General features: G+C 43.5%; 1 protein-coding gene across 3 annotated transcripts in view; it reads left to right on the forward strand.

The window, feature by feature from the left end:
• The window catches only part of COBL (cordon-bleu WH2 repeat protein), a 694630-nt gene that overhangs the window by 487728 nt on the left and 190803 nt on the right, over positions 1-16099 (forward strand). For all 3 annotated transcript variants that reach the window (XM_073678323.1, XM_073678322.1, XM_073678324.1), the window contains one exon: positions 10248-10365. In XM_073678323.1, the coding sequence (XP_073534424.1) occupies positions 10248-10365 (118 nt within the window). The remainder of the gene's footprint in view (positions 1-10247; positions 10366-16099) is intronic.

Genomic DNA, 16099 nt, shown 5'->3' on the forward strand with positions numbered 1-16099 from the left:
AAAATGGCAAAAACCTCATCTTGTCCAGCAAAAAATAAGCCGCCATACAGCTGCAACAGCCGAAAAATAAAAAAGTTATAGCTCTCAGAATAAATCGATGCAAAAACAATTATTTTTTCTATAAAATAGTTTTTATTGTGTAAAAGCGCCAACAACATAAAAAAAATATAAATGTAGTACCGCTGTAAACGTACTGACCCGAAGAATAAAGCTGCCTTATCAATTCTACCACACGCAGAACGGCATAAAAAAAAAAAGAAAAACAATTCCTGAATTCCTAAAAATCGGAATGGAAAGCGATCAAAAAATGTCACGTGCCTGAAAATGGTATCAATAAAAACGTCAACTTGTCCCGCAAAAACAAGCCATCACATGACTCTGTCGGCTGAAATATGTAAAAATTATAGCTTTCAAAATATGGTGATGCAAAAACTAGTCTTTGCAAAAAAAAGGGTTTTTTAGTGTGTGACAGCTGTCAATCATAAAAACCCGATATCAATCTGGTATCACTGTAATCGCACCGACCCAAAGAATAAAGTCGTCTAATCACTTATACCGCATGTAGAACGGCGTAAAAAATAAACTCTAGGTTTAGGGTTGTGCTAGGTTTAGGGTTGTGCTATGGTTAGGGTTGTGCTAGGGTTAGGGTTGTGCTAGGGTTAGAGTTGGGCTAGGGTTAGGGTTCAGCTCTGGTTAGGGTTGGGCTAGGGTTAGGGTTGTGTTAGGGTTAGGGCTGGGCTAGGATTAGTGTTGGGCTAGGGTTAGGGTTGGGCTAGGGTTAGGGTTGTGCTAGGGTTAGGATTGGGATTTTTTCAGAAGTAAAGAAAAAAAATGATGATATTGCGATTAGTGTTGAGCGCAAGTGCTCGCTACTTGAGTTTGCATCGGGTACTCGGGTATGCACCAAGTATCACGGGTGCTTGATTCTTCGCCCCGTATGTTTTGCAGCTATTATACAGGCAAAAAAACCTTGCGGGGATTGCCTGCCATGCACAAGCGATCCCCGCATGTTTTTTAGGGTGTCTAACAACCGTGAAACATGCGGGCGGGAACTCGAGCATGTCTCTTGAGCACCCGCGATACTTGGTGCATACCTGAGTACCCAATGCAAACTCAAGTAGTGAGCACTTGCACTCAAGACTATTGACAACTTATTTAATATGATGACCTAATGTTATCAAATTCTGTATCGTACCTCTGGGTTCAAAATGTTCACTATACCTCTTGATAAAATCCGTGAGCGGTGTAGTTTCCAAAATCGAGTCACTTGTGGGGGGTTTCTACTATTTAGGCACATCAGGGGTTCCCCAAACGCAACATGGCATGCCCTAATTATTCAAGCATATTCAAAAAGTCAAATGGTACACCTTCCCTTCTGAACCCTGTGCCCAAACAGTGATTTTCACCCACATATGGGGTATCGGCATGCTCAGGAGGAATTGCACAACAAATTTTGGGGTCCATATTTTCCTGATACCCTTGCGAAAATAAAAAAAATTGGGGTCTAAAGTATCATTTTTGTGAAAAAAGTTAAATGTTCATTTTTGTGAAAAAAGTTAAATGTTCATTATTTTCTTCCACATTCCAAAAATTCCTGTGAAGCACCTGAAGGGTTAATAAACTTTTTGAATATTGTTTTGAGCATGTTGAGGGGTGCAGTTTTTAGAATGGTGTCACTTTTGGATATTTTCTGTCATATAAACCCCTCAAAGTCACTTCAATTGTGATGTGGTCCCTAAAAAAATGTTTTTTTACATTTTGTTGTAAAAATGAGCATTTCCTGGTCAACTTTTAACCCTTATAACTCCAGAACAAAAAAAAAATTTGGTTCCAAAATTGTGCTGATGTAAATTAGACATGCGGGAAATGTTATTTATTAACTGTTTAGTGTGACATATCTCTCTGATTTAAAGGGAATCTGTCACTACTTTGGAGTTATCAGACCTCTACTATGGCCATACAGGGTATAGAAATGTAAATCTATACATATCTGTATGGCCCATAGTAGAGGTGTGATTGCAGCGAAAAGCGCTTTAATCAATTCTATTTTGTACAGGCTTGGCATCCGGGGGACGCCAAGCAATCACCGCCTATGTGCTTATTATTCTCCCAAATCCCCGTCTATATGCTTAATTATCATATTCTTCCCTCCCCTGCACATCACAGGGCCCTGTGACAGGCCCTGTGACATGCACTGTGCTCCCTGACTTCCCGGGCATGCGCAAAGCACGGCTCACATAGAGCGTGCTTTGCTTCATCACTGTCACTTCCCGGCGCCTGCACAATAGAACCCTGCCGTGCAAGGCCCTGTGTCGTGTAAGGGAGGGAGGGAATATGATAATTAAGCATGTAGGCGGGGATTTGGGGGAAAAATAAGCACATAGGCGGGGATTGCTTGGCGTCCCCCGGATGCCAAGCCTGTACAAAATAGAATTGATTAAAGCGCTTTTCTCTGAAATCAGACCTCTACTATGGGCCATACAGGTATGTATAGATTTACTTTCTATACCCTGTATGGCCATAGTAGTGGTCTGATAACTCTAAAGTGGTGACAGATTCCCCTTAAGGGCATGAAAATTCAAAGTTTGAAAATAGCGAAATTTTCAAAATTTTCACCAAATTTCCATTTTTTTAACAAATAAATGCAAGTGATATCAAATAAATTTTACCACTATCGTGAAGTACAATGTCACGAAAAAACAGTCTCAGAATCAGGGGAATCCATTGAAGCGTTCCAGAGTTATTACCTCATAAGGTGACAGTGGTCAGAATTGTAAAAATTGGCCTGGTCATTAACGTGCAAACCACCTTGGGGGGTAAAGGGGTTAATAATCATCATCAAGAATCCACTGGCAGGTCACCGTTCTTTGGTGCATACAGTTATCACTCACAGTTTGGTACCTTTAGTGGGGGAGGAGCTTCAGGAGTTCCTGAGGAGGAATGGTTTGCTTCATCGCTCTCCTCGGTATGGCAGGGCGTGCTGAGTAATTTAAAGACAATGGGAGACAGGTATAAACGTATGGCTGACAGAAAAACGATTGCCAGGTCCGGACCTGAATATGAATGACTTTGTGTGATTCTCTACCAGGAATATAAGATTGAAAGTTCCTTCTTGGAAGCTGGGACCTAGGTTTATTGTTCCCTATAAAATAACCGCCGTCATTAACCCAGCAGCGTTTCGTCTTGAACTTCCTCAGGCCCTTAAAGTCCACAACGTGTTCCATAGGTCCTTACTTAAAAAATATATGGAACCTCTTGAGCCCTCACCTCTGCCACCGCCCCCAGTAATGGTTGATGGTAATCTGGAGTTCCAGATTTCGAGGATTGTAGATTCTCATCCTCAACGTCTTTCTCTACAATGCTTGGTACACTGGAAAGGCTATAGTCCAGAGGATAAGATGTGGGTTTCAACATCAGAGGTGAACGCTCCCAGATTGGTTCGCTCATTTCACACCTCTTTTCCTGAGAAACCCGATCCTGAGTGTCCGGAGGCCACTCGTAGAGGGGGGCTACTGTCACGGGTGTGTCAGAAGTGACAAACAGTCGCCCTGCAGTTGGTTGCAGGAGATCTCTACGTTTGGCATTACAGACATCTTCTTAGTGTTATGATCTGCAACATAAACTAGGGAAAGATTTGGAGAGCTGTCCCTACAGTAAGACTAAGCTGAGTCCCTACATTGTAGCGGGCAACCTGTTCCTTGTGAACAGACCCGCCTTCGTCCTCGGCTAGTCTGAACGGAGACCTATAGAGAAGGGAGGGGTCCCTAAAAGAACTAAGGACTGGGACAAAAATGGGACACCTCCTAACAGAAGTTGTTGCAGAGCAAAACATAAACTGACAAAAGTACTAGAGGTCCCAGAGTACCAAGCAAACTAGAGATAGATAGGCACAAAAGCACCTGGCTAGAGAGACAGTCAAAACAGCACTGAAGTCCAGCAAAGCCAGAAGGGCGGAGCTGGAATATATAGAAAGATGGTCACGTGACCGCAAAACACAAAATAGAAACAAAAACAAACAGGAGGGTTCTAACAGTACCCCCTCTTTTATGAGGATCCTCCGGATCCTCCAGGCCCAGCCCTATCCCGAAATCTCTTGTGGAAAGCTCTGACAAGTCTAGGGGCAGAGACATCATCCGCCTTTACCCAGGAGTTATCCTCGGGACCAAAACCTTTCCAAGCGACGAGATACTGCAATCTCCCTCTATGCCCTCTGGAATTCAGGATACGAGAAATTTCATATTCGCCGTCTTCCACCATCGGAGGAACTGTGACAGTGGCCTCCCTATCCGATACATCAGCCTTTTTCAACAAGGAAACATGAAACACAGGATTAATCTTCCAGGAGGTGGGAACCTCCAACCTAACAGCAGACTGGTTAACCACCTGAAGCACCTTAAATGGCCCCACAAACTTCCGACCCAATTTTTTTGAGGGAATCCTCAACCGCAGATTCTTTGAGGACAACCAAACCATGTCACCCACAGTAAACAAAACCTCTTTCCGTTTCCTGTTAAAATACTTCTTGGACTTTTTGTTAGCCTCTTGAAGGTTACAACGTACATTAGTCCAAACTCTCTCCAAATCACCGGAAAAATTCTCCTCCTCCGGCACTGCCGACCCCAATTTGCAGAACGAACCAGAAGATGGATGTCTCCCAGTACAACAAAAAAAAGGAGAACACCCAGCAGAGGAGGATGTATGGTTGTTAAGAGCAAATTCTGTGAGTGGCAGAAACTCAGACCACCCCTCTTGATTGTCTGCCACAAAACAACGCAAAAACTGTTCAACATCCTGGTTCTTTCTTTCAGTCTGTCCATTAGACTCAGGATGATAACCAGACAAAAATGACAAATGGACTCCCAACCTGTCACAAAAGGCACGCCAAAAGCGAGCAACAAACTGAGGTCCCCTATCAGAAACAATGTCGGTGGGAACGCCATGGAGCCTGACAATTTCCTTAACAAACGCCTTAGCGGGTGTCTTATAAAAGGGTAGCTTAATGAATGGAACCAAATGACACATCTTGCTAAAACAGTCCACGACCACCCAGATGACAGTGAAACCCTCGGACACAGCAAGGTCAGTAATAAAATCCATTGCCAGATGCGTCCAAGGCGCACTAGGAACCTCCAGAGGGCAAAGCAACACCGCAGCAGGGGTATGTGAAGCCTTTGACCTAGCACACACCGTACATTGACGCACCCACTTGATGACTTCCTTCTGCCACCCAGGCCACCAAAAACTGCGACTGATAAGTCTCTTAGTCTCAGAAATTCCTGGATGACCTGCCAACCGAGACTCATGATACTCCACAAACAAATCTCTCCTAAAAGTTCTAGGCACAAACAACCTCCCATGAGGAGTGTTAGATGGAGCATCCTCTTGGGCTTTCAGAATCCCATCTTCCAAAACGGAGTCCAATGCTTCTACCACAACTCCTTCCTGTAAAATGCTCTCCTCCTCCTTGGTACCAACCATGGGAGAAAAGCTGCGAGATAAAGCATCGGCTTTAACATTCTTAGTACCAGGGATATAGATAACAGAAAAATTTGATGGGCATTCAAGCGTTTGGCAGCATCCAGATAGATCAAATTCTTATGATCTGTGAAAACCTGAATAGGAAATTTAGCACCTTCCAAGAAATGACGCCAATGTTCAAACGCGAGTTTAATAGCCAGCAATTCCCGATTACCAACATCGTAATTAAGTTTGGTTTCTGAATTTTTTTTCGAAAAAAAAGCACAGAGATGTACTCCATCCTTGTTCTCCTGAGACAAAACTGCACCGACACCCACCGAAGAAGCATCAACCTCGACCAAAAAAGGCTTGGTCTCATCAGGCTGCATAAGGATAGGGGCTGAACTGAACCTCTCCTTGAGATACACAAAAGCTTCAATGGCCTCAGTAGTCCACTGGACCGTATTCGCACCTTTCCTGGTGAGATCGGTCAGCGGCTTAACAATTATAGAAAAATTCTTAATGAATTTCCTGTAATAATTGTCGAAACCCAATAATCTCTGTATTGATTTCAAACCAATAGGCCTAGGCCATTCCTGCACAGCCTGAACAGCCTGAACCTTCACCGGGGCCATCTCAAAGCCCTCGCTGGAGATAATGTAGCCCAAAAAACTAATTCTCTGCACAGCGAACTCACATTTCTCCAGCTTAGCAAAAACTGAATTAACACTCAATAACTGCAACACCTCACGTACGCTTTGCCAATGGGACTCCAGATCTGGTGAATAAATCAGAATGTCATCCAAATACACAACCACATTCTTACCAATCAAAGGTCTCAGGATGTCATTAATAAGGTTCTGAAAAAATGCGGGTGCATTGGTAAGACCAAAAGGCATAACCAGATTCTCAAAATGACCTACCGGAGTGTTAAAAGCAGTTTTCCATTCATCACCCTCCTTCATTCGTAACAAATTGTATGCCCCCCGGAGATCAATTTTAGAGAACCACCTGGCCCCCACTAGCTGGTTAAACAAGTCAGGAATCAATGGAAATGGGTAGGAATTGCGTACGGTAATCTTATTAATTTCACGAAAGTCCAGACATGAACGTAAACCGCCGTCCTTTTTTTTAACAAAGAAAAATCCAATGGCCACAGGCGACTTAGAAGGTCTAATGTGACCAGCAGCCACGCTCGTCTGTATGTATTCCTCCAAGGCCTTTCTTTCAGGGATAGTCAGATTAAATAAGCTACTCTTGGAAAGAGTAGCTCCAGGAACAAACTCAATGGTGCAATCATAGTCCCTATGAGGAGGTAAAACTTGCGACTCCTCCTCTGAAAAAACCTTCTAAAAATCCTGAATAGGTACAGGTAATTCCCCTTTTTCCACAGCCGCAATGCGACCATTACAACATTTATCATAGCACTTAGGACTCCAAGACTTAATCTCATTAGTAGACCAGTCCAGTAAAGGATTGTGCAATTTTAACCAAGGCAAACCTAAAACGACTGGAGAGGGTAAATTATTTAATACCACCAAATCAAAATTTTCTTGGTGAATGCCATTGATAGTGAGGGGAAATGCAGCAACCTTGTGAGTAATACATTTCAAAGGAGTGTTATCAATTGCAATCACAGAAATAGGTGATGACAAAGGTTTGGATTCCAATTTAAGTTTTTCCAAAAACCCCTTATCAATCACATTATGTGTTGAACCACAATCCACAAATACCTGAAATTCAATCAAATCTTCGTGCAATGAGGTACTTCCTGAAAGAAATTCTCCCTTAGAGCTCAAACAAGCAATACGGGCGTAACTGACCTTTTTTTTTCTTTACTTAAACGAAGCTCACAGTTCTTAATCAAATGGTCAGTTTTACCGCAATAAAAACACAATCCCTTGGAAAACCTGCGGTCTCTTTCCTGAGAGCGGAGTGACATCGCCCCAACCTCCATCGGTTCTCCGCCGTCCGAGCAGACCCTCTGGGGACTAGGAGCTGCCATTGCAGGAATTTTTTCATCATTAACCCTGGCACGCAGTCTCCTGTCCACACGTATAGCTAATTGCATGGCTTCCTGCAAGGTCTCAGGTGCAGGAAATGCAATCAGCAGATCCTTAACCCTTTCACTTAGACCAGCAAGAAAAAAACAATTTAACGCCGAATCATTCCATTTCACTTCTGAGGACCACCTTCTGAAGTGTGTACATTAATTTTCAACATCACCTGACCCCTGATTCAAACGCCTCAGTTCTGTCTCAGCAGATGAGACTCGATCAGGATCGTCATACAATAGCCCCATAGCAGAAAAAAATCCTTCACTGACCTAAAACACGGATCATTAGGTTGGAGAGAAAAGGCCCACCCCTGTGGTTCCTTGCGCAAAAGTAACATGATAAACCCAATGCGCTGTGATTCATTCCCAGAGGACCTTGGTCTCAAACGAAAATATAATAAACAAGCATTTTTAAAGGAAAAAAAATCTTGTTGTTTACCATAAAAAATATCAGGGAGTCCTACCTTGGGTTCGACAAAATGCTCTCCAGAACAGCTACTCACGTGTTGCCGGAGCTCAGACACCTCCAGAAACAATCCCTGCAGGCGTTGAGCCAAATCTTGAACAGAAACCATACTGATCCCCGGATTTCTTTCCATAAAGTTTTTGTTTGGGCTGGACTTACTGTTATGATCTGCAACATAAACTAGGGAAAGATGGGGAGAGCTGTCCCTACAGTAAGACTAAGCTGAGTCCCTACGTTGTAGCGGGCAACCTGTAGCTTGTGAACAGACCCGCCTTCGTCCTCAACTAGTCTGAACGGAGACCTATAGAGAAGGGAGGGGTCCGTAAAAGAACTAAGGACTGGGACAAAAATGGGACACCTAACAGAAGTTGTTGCAGAGCAAAAGATAAACTGACAAAAGTACTAGAGGTCCCAGAGTACCAAGCAAACTAGAGATAGATAGGCACAAAAGCACCTGGCTAGAGAGACAGTCAAAACAACACTGAAGTCCAGCAAAGCCAGAAGGGTGGAGCTGGAATATATAGGAAGATGGTCACGTGACTGCAAAACACAAAATAGAAACAAAAACAAACAGGAGGGTTCTAACACTTAGAGGCTGGCTGTCTCTAGGACCCAGCGGCTACCTCCCTCTGGCTAATTAGCTCCCTGGCGTGGGAGCTAAGAGGGAGGTGCCGGCGATATTGATTACTAATTGTGAGGCTTTAGCAAGAGTAGTACTTCGTCCTCTCTGGAGCTTGAGGCTGTGTTCGCATTTGTCTGGAGTCGTCTAAAGCTAAGCAATCTCCCCCTGTTTGTCTACCCTTGTCTATAGAGTTTAGTGGAGATCGACTAGTGCTCATCTCCTCCCATCCCTAGCCTTAGCCATATGCCAGGAAAAGTCAGGGGGAGGCACGCGTGCGGCGATTGGTGAAGAGCCAATATAGGCACGGTAGTTTAGACAGGGTGACACCAGACCAGACTAGGCTGTCTGCCCTCCCCCCTTTCCCTAGAGCCTGGGCTCCCTTTCCCTTTGTGTTGCACTAAGTCTTTCCCACACCTACCTGGCGTGATACCTGCTTATCTAATTAACATTCATTGTTTTCTTCTGTTTCCTTTAAAGGGAAGTTATAATCAGAAAATGACCTATTGTTTAAATTAGTTTTTTTTTGTTACATGCATTTAAAAAAATGACTGTTTTTTATATCATGATGTTTTTTTAAAAAAAATATAGTTCGTAATCTTGCAATTTTAAGACTGGCCACTAGGGATTTTTTAGACTCTTTTGTTAGACGGCCTTTTTAGGAAGAGTTTTCAGTAAGGCTCAGAATTATCAGATACAGGGTTACAATGACCGGTTACACCTCTATACCAAGCTTATAATACAGCATCCACCATTCACAATAGACCAGTGTTTCCCAAACACCAGCCCTCACGGACCCCACATGTCATGTTTTCAGGATTTCCTTAGTATTGCACAGGTGATGGAAGTACCATCAAGGCATCAGGAATTCTCTCACCTGTGCAATACTATGGAAATCCTGAAAACATGACCTGTGGGGTCCTTGAGGACTGGAGTTTGGGAAACACTGCAATAGACAATATCACACCTGACCCTGCTTCACATTCACACCTGCCTTTACAAAGAATATTGCATAGGCTCATTAGACACTTCAACACAAAAGATAGGGTCGGAATCCAACCATTCTGGCTATGTACATGTGTTATTTCCTGAAACAATAGTTAAGACTGTTAGTTAGAGTCTTAAAAAGCCCCAGTGGCAAGTGTAAAAATTAATAGAGGTCTATTTTTATTTTTAATACAGGCTGTGATCTGTATTCTTAAATTCTCAGCTAGAACTATATTCTGATTGACATGTGTTGACTCTTGCCGAGCATCTTTAATCAGATAGACCTCAGTTTACCAACTGTACTGTAAAAATAACTGCTCTTTATTCAGTGCTTTGAGGAACCGTGGTCAGAGTTTACGAAACATCTGGATTTCAAGAATCCCTGGTCAAGAAACACAGGTCTAAACACATCTTTGATCAAGCTAAAAATCATGCAAAATATCATATTAAATGCAATTGCTTAGGAGCTGTCAGAACAGATGAGAGGAATGTATTATATACACTAATAGATTATACAGGATGTGCTAAAATGTAAGGAAATACAATTATTCACAGGTACTTTAAAATCATTTAATTTGTTTTTATTTTTCTTGAAAAAAAATGTCAATGAAAAACTGAATGCTCTATAAGTGAGGTCTCAAACAATGTTGCTCCTATTTCAGCTATATGCTGCACTTCAAAAAGAACAGCAGAAAAAGAAAAGAAGAGCTCCTCCACCGCCAACCTCTCAGATGCCAAATCAAAAGCATGAAGATTTGGAAAACAGGAAAAGCTATACTGGTAAGTAGTAACAGTTGTGAAGACAGCATGTTCTAACAACTGACTGTACTAATGTACTGCATTGTTTTTTGCTCCCAATTTATAGAGTATGCAGTGAGTGAAATAACCTGTATCTTGCATGCGATTGCAGATTGTTGCCTATCTTTAGACCTATAGGTTTGATGCATTTTAAGATATTTTTTTGGACTTTTCTCCATGTTCAGACTGTTTATTTTAGATAGTTTACAAAATTTTTTTTATAATGTAGCAGTGCTGGTGCTTTTTAAGTTTGCTCACTAATGTAGATTAAGTTTAAATTAGATCAATGTCCAAAAGAGTCCCAAACTATCTGTGGTCTGATGTCTATAAGAAGCTTATTTAAGAAGATCCTGCATTTATAATACAAGTTCTAGTTTTATTGGTTTACACCAACACATTTCACTATGGAAATGTATTGCTTAATATGCTAGTTTGTATTGATCACAATAGACAGGCAGGTATGATTTTCAGTGGAATGTAAAAGTTTGGGCACCCTTGGTCAAAATTACTGTTATTGTGAACAGTTAAGCCAAGTTGAAGATGAAATGATCTCTAAAAGGGCTAAAGTTAAAGATGACACATTTCCTTTGTATTTTATGCACAAAAAATATATTGTAATTTTTTACATTTTAAAAATTATAAAAAGGAAAATGGTCTGATGCAAAAGTTTGGGCACCCTTGGAGATTTGTGAGCTCAGAGAATTTTGACCAAGGTTTCAGACCTTAATTAGCCTTTTAGGGTTATGGCTTGTTCACTATCATCATTAGGAGACGCCAGGTGATTCAAATTTCCCAGTTTTATAAAATGACAGCCTCCTCTAACCTTGTGCCAAAAAATAGCACCCATAGGTTCTTCTAAGCAGCTGCCTAGCACGCTGAAAATTAAAATGGTGGAGGCCCACAAAGCAAGAGAAGGCTATAATGAGATAGCAAAGTGTTTTAAGTTGCCCTTTCCTCAGTTCAAAATGTAATTAAGAAATGGCATTTAACATGAACAGGGTAGGTCAAGATAAGATCTGGAAGACCAAGCAAAATTTCTATTAGAGCTGCTTGTAGGCTTCCTAGAGAGGAAAATCAGAACCCCGCTTGACTGCAAAAGACCTTCAGAAAGATTTAGCAGACTCTGGAGTTGTGGTACAGTGTTCTACTGTTCAGAGACGCCTGCACAAATATGGCGTTCATGGAAGAGTCATCAGAAAAAAAACTCTCCTGCGACCATGCCATAAAATTCAGCATCATAAGTAAGCAAAAGAACATCTAAACAAGCCGGATGCCTTTTGGAAATAAGTCCTGTGGACCGATGAGGGTAAATTAGAACTCTTTGGCCACAATGATCAAAGGTATGTGTAGAGAAAAAAGGGCACAGAGTTTCTGGAAAAGAACATCTCACCAACCATTAAGCATGGGTGTGAATCAATCATGCTTTAGGGTTGTGTTGCAGCCAATGGCACGGGGAACATTTCACGGGTAGAGGGAAGAATGGATTCAATGAAATTTCAACAAATTCTTGATGCAAACATAACACCTTCTGTAAAAAAGCTGAAGCTGAAAAGAGGATGGCTTCTACAAATGGATAACGATCCTAAACACACATCATAATCCACAATAGACTAACTCAAAAGGCGCAAGCTGAAGGTTTTATAGCTACTACAGTCCCTTGATTTAAAAATCATTGAAAATCAGTAACTAAACCTCAAAATAGCACTACATGCAAGAAGACCCAGGAATCTCACAGATATGGAAGAATTTTACAAGGAAGAATGGATGAAAATCCCTCAAACAAGAATTGAAAGACTCTTGGCTGGCTATAAAAAGCATTTACAAGCTGTGATACTTTTAAAAGGGTGTGCTACTAGGTTCTAACCATGCAAGGTACCCAACCTTTTGCATCGGCCCATTTTCCTTTTTGTCATTTTTAAAATGTAAAAAATGAAAAAATATATGTACCGTATTTTTTGAACTATAAGACGCACCTAGATTTTAGAGTAGGAAAATAGAAAAAAAAATTAAGCAAAAAATGTGGTCATGATGCACTGTTAAGGGGGAGGGGGTCTGCTGCTGACACTGTTATAGGGGTAATGTCCCCCAGTTCTGTTAATATCCCCCATCCTGATATATATGCCCCCCTCCTTCCTGTTATACGTGGCCCTCATCCCCATCCTGATATGCTTGGCACCCCTCATCCCCATCCTTGTATGCATGGCACCCCAATCCCTCATCCAGTTATGCATGGCACCCCCTGATCCCCATCCTGGTATGCATGGCACCCCTCATCCTGGTATGCATGGCACCCCTCATCCTGGTGTGCATGGCACCCCTCATCCTGGTATGCATGGCACCCCACATCCTTGTATGCTTGGCCCCCCCGTACTGGTATGCATGGCACCCTTCATCTTGGTATGCATGGCACCCCTCATCCCTCTTCCTGGTATGCATGGCACTCTTCATCCCTCATCCTGGCATGCATGGCACCCTCCATCCCCATATGCAAGGCACCCCCCTCATCCTCATCACGCTGCACACAAAAAACAAACAATTATACTCATCTCCTCTCTGCTCCAGCACTGCATCCTGCTCTTCTGTTGACACTGATCTCACTGTGTGAGCCACCCATGATGTCACTGCCATGCGCCCTCACACTGTGAGATGCTGTGCCAAAATAGTCACTGCTCCCCACACCGGAACTATGGACGTGGAGAGCAGTGACCATTCACTCACCTTAATAGCGTGCACACTTGCACACTGTACCCGCAGCGCCGCTCCTGCAGCTGCTCGGCGGTCATGTGTGCCCGCTATTAAAGACCATGAATATTCACTACAACCCACAGAGTTGGTTGTAGTGAATAGAATGTGTCTTGAGACAAATTCCAAAAAAATCTTTACCTTTAAAAAAGAAAATTCTCAACTGTACATAATTGCACCCTTTTTTCCTGATATGTCATATCAAAAAGTAAGTATATTTTTGTAATAATTAAAGGGTTTATCCAGGACTTTTTTTTACTGTGGGTCTAAAAACTCACAGATATGTAACAGGCTGTTCTACATGGCACAGAATGGTCACTGACCAATCCTGCCATCAATTCAGCTGCTCCAGGTCAACAGAGCAGCTCTTCTTTTGGGCTGCTCTGTCGACGTGACATTGATAGTCACGCCTCGTCAGCAGAGCAGAATAGAAGCTGCTGCTCTGTCGATGGGACATCAACGGAAGCTGCTGAATTGCTGGCTGGCGTGGTCTGTGACCATTCTGTGCTGGCAAAGATTGGCGCCTGGCACAACAGGCAGGAAGGATGCAACTACCTGCCTGTTAGTTTTTAGGCCCATAGTAAATAAAAATGTCCTTGATAAACCCTTTAAGCTGTACATCTTTTACCATTAAAGGACCTTTCACCAAATTTTACATGTTGAACTGGACACGTGTTTAGTTCAACTAACACTCACTTGGACTTTACATATTAAGTCTAAGTGGGTGTTTTCACTGGGGGCATGCACTTCATCTCCCTGTATGAGTTGCTGTCTGATAACACCCACTTGGACTTAATAAAAGTTAACTCATTAGGTGCCAAATAGTTTAATTGCTAATATCTTCGCAAACACAGATGGGAAATAAAAAAAACAACCTTTTATTCCACTCTGCAGCCACTATTACATCATTTGTCCAGTTCAATATGAAAAATTTGGTGAAAGGTGACCTTTTCTCCAACCTCTGGGCAGATTCCTGTGAACTGTAGTGCTCTTGCCAGCCACATCATTTTGATGGCTGCTGGCCCTTTAATTTCTTCTTGCTCTGTGCTCACTACGCTGCGGCACATGCAATGAAAGATTACATCCTCACGCTGGCCAGTGCCAGTGTCAGGACGTACTTTGTGGTTGGAGTTAGCACACAATGTGCTTCCCTCCACAGAAGAGAGCAGCAGCAGCCCCAGCATTTCCTTTGATGTCTATACCACATCCCCAGCATCTCCTGTGATGTCTATATCGCAGCCCCAGCGTCTATTGTGTTGATTATGCCTTAGCCCCAACCTCTCCTCTGTTGTTTATATTGTAGCCCCAGTGTCTACTGTGATGATTATACCGCAGACCCAGCATCTCCTGTGATGTTTATACTGTAGCCCAATGTCTCTTATGATGATTATATGGCAGGCCCATGTCTCCTGTGATGATTACACCGAAGCCCCATATATACTGTGATGATTATACCGCAACCCCATGTCTCCTGTGCTTATTATACCACAGTCCCATGTCTCCTGTGACGATTATACCGCAGCCCCATATATCGTGATGATTATACCTCAACCCCATGTCTCCTGCGATGATTATACACAGCCCCATGTCTCCTGTGATTTCTATACCGCAGCCTTATGTCTCCCATGATGTCTATACTGCAGCCCCATGGCTCACGAAAGTATTCACGCCGGTTGGTTTTTACTTATTTTGTTACTTTACAACCTGTGTTTAAATAGTTTTGTAATCTGATTTGTGTGTGATAGCCTAAGTTGGTGAAGTGAGAAAAATATAGGCATAAATTAAATTTATGGGATCATAACACCATTAAGCAAGAGGCACCAATAAACAAAAACACCATGAAGACCAAGGAGATCTCCAAACAAGTCAGGGACAAAGTTGTTCAGAAATACAAGTCAGGGTTGGGTTATAAAATATTGTTGCAATCTCTGATAATTCCCCGGAGCACCATCAAAATCATTATCATCAAATGGAAAGTGTAGCATCGGCGTCTCTGCCTCCTGCTGGGCAGAGACGCCGTTCCCCTCACACCCAGTCCGGCGTCTTCATGCTGCTGTTGCGCGCCGTCCTAAAGAGTCCCCGGCCAATGGCCGGAGGACTTCTCCTATATAAGGCACCGCCTCCAAAATGGAGGTGACTGTGAAAGGTTGTTGTTCCGTGTGCTAACACTTGCTTCAGCCCTCAGGTCCCGCTGCCTGTCAGGCCTGCCCGCCAGTCTGTCTAACAGTCCAGCCCGCCAGTCTGTCTACAGTCCAGCCCTCCAGTCTAATAGTTCTGCCCGCCAGTCTGCCACTTACCTGCTGTGCCCGCCAGCCTGCCTACCTGGAGCACCTGCAAGTTACCTGCCATGCCCGCCAGCCTGTCTACCCGGAGCACCTGCCAGTTACCTGCCGTGCCCGCCAGCCTGCCAACCCGGAGCACCTGCCAAGTAACCTGTCATGCACGCCAACTTGCCTACCCGGAGCACCTGCCAAGTAACCTGTCATGCCCGCCTGCTTGCCTTCCCGGAGCGCCTGTCTGGCTATCAGCCGTACCTGCCTGTTTATCTACCTGGACCACCCACCAGCCTTCCTGCCGTGCTCATCCGCTGTACCGGTCTGCTCCTGTCATCTGACCTGTGGGAGTCGCCTGCTCTCACACAAGGTCGGTCCCAGAGTGGCACCTAGTTCACCTGCCCGGTCCCTCCTTGGTTCACGGAGTCGACTAAGCCACCATGTGACCTGGCTCAGGCCGAGTAGGCACTTAGTCACGCCCCTCTGGTCCCTCCTTGCACCAAAGCACAGAGGTTCCACCACCCGGACCCGTAACAGTTTGCACAGGCCATGGAACCCGTTGGCTCCCAGGCTCCTTTGCTCTCTGACCTGTACCAAGAGGTCTCACATCAGAGATCCCAACAGGAAACTATCCTGTCCTATCTGCGGACTGTCAACTCCCGCCTGGACACGCTGTCCACCCCGTCTGTGTCTGTCTCTTG

Source organism: Phyllobates terribilis, unplaced genomic scaffold (assembly GCF_046119375.1).
Source record: "Phyllobates terribilis strain yellow unplaced genomic scaffold, ASM4611937v1 Scaffold_4__5_contigs__length_816908805, whole genome shotgun sequence".
NCBI classification, from domain to species: domain Eukaryota; kingdom Metazoa; phylum Chordata; class Amphibia; order Anura; family Dendrobatidae; genus Phyllobates; species Phyllobates terribilis.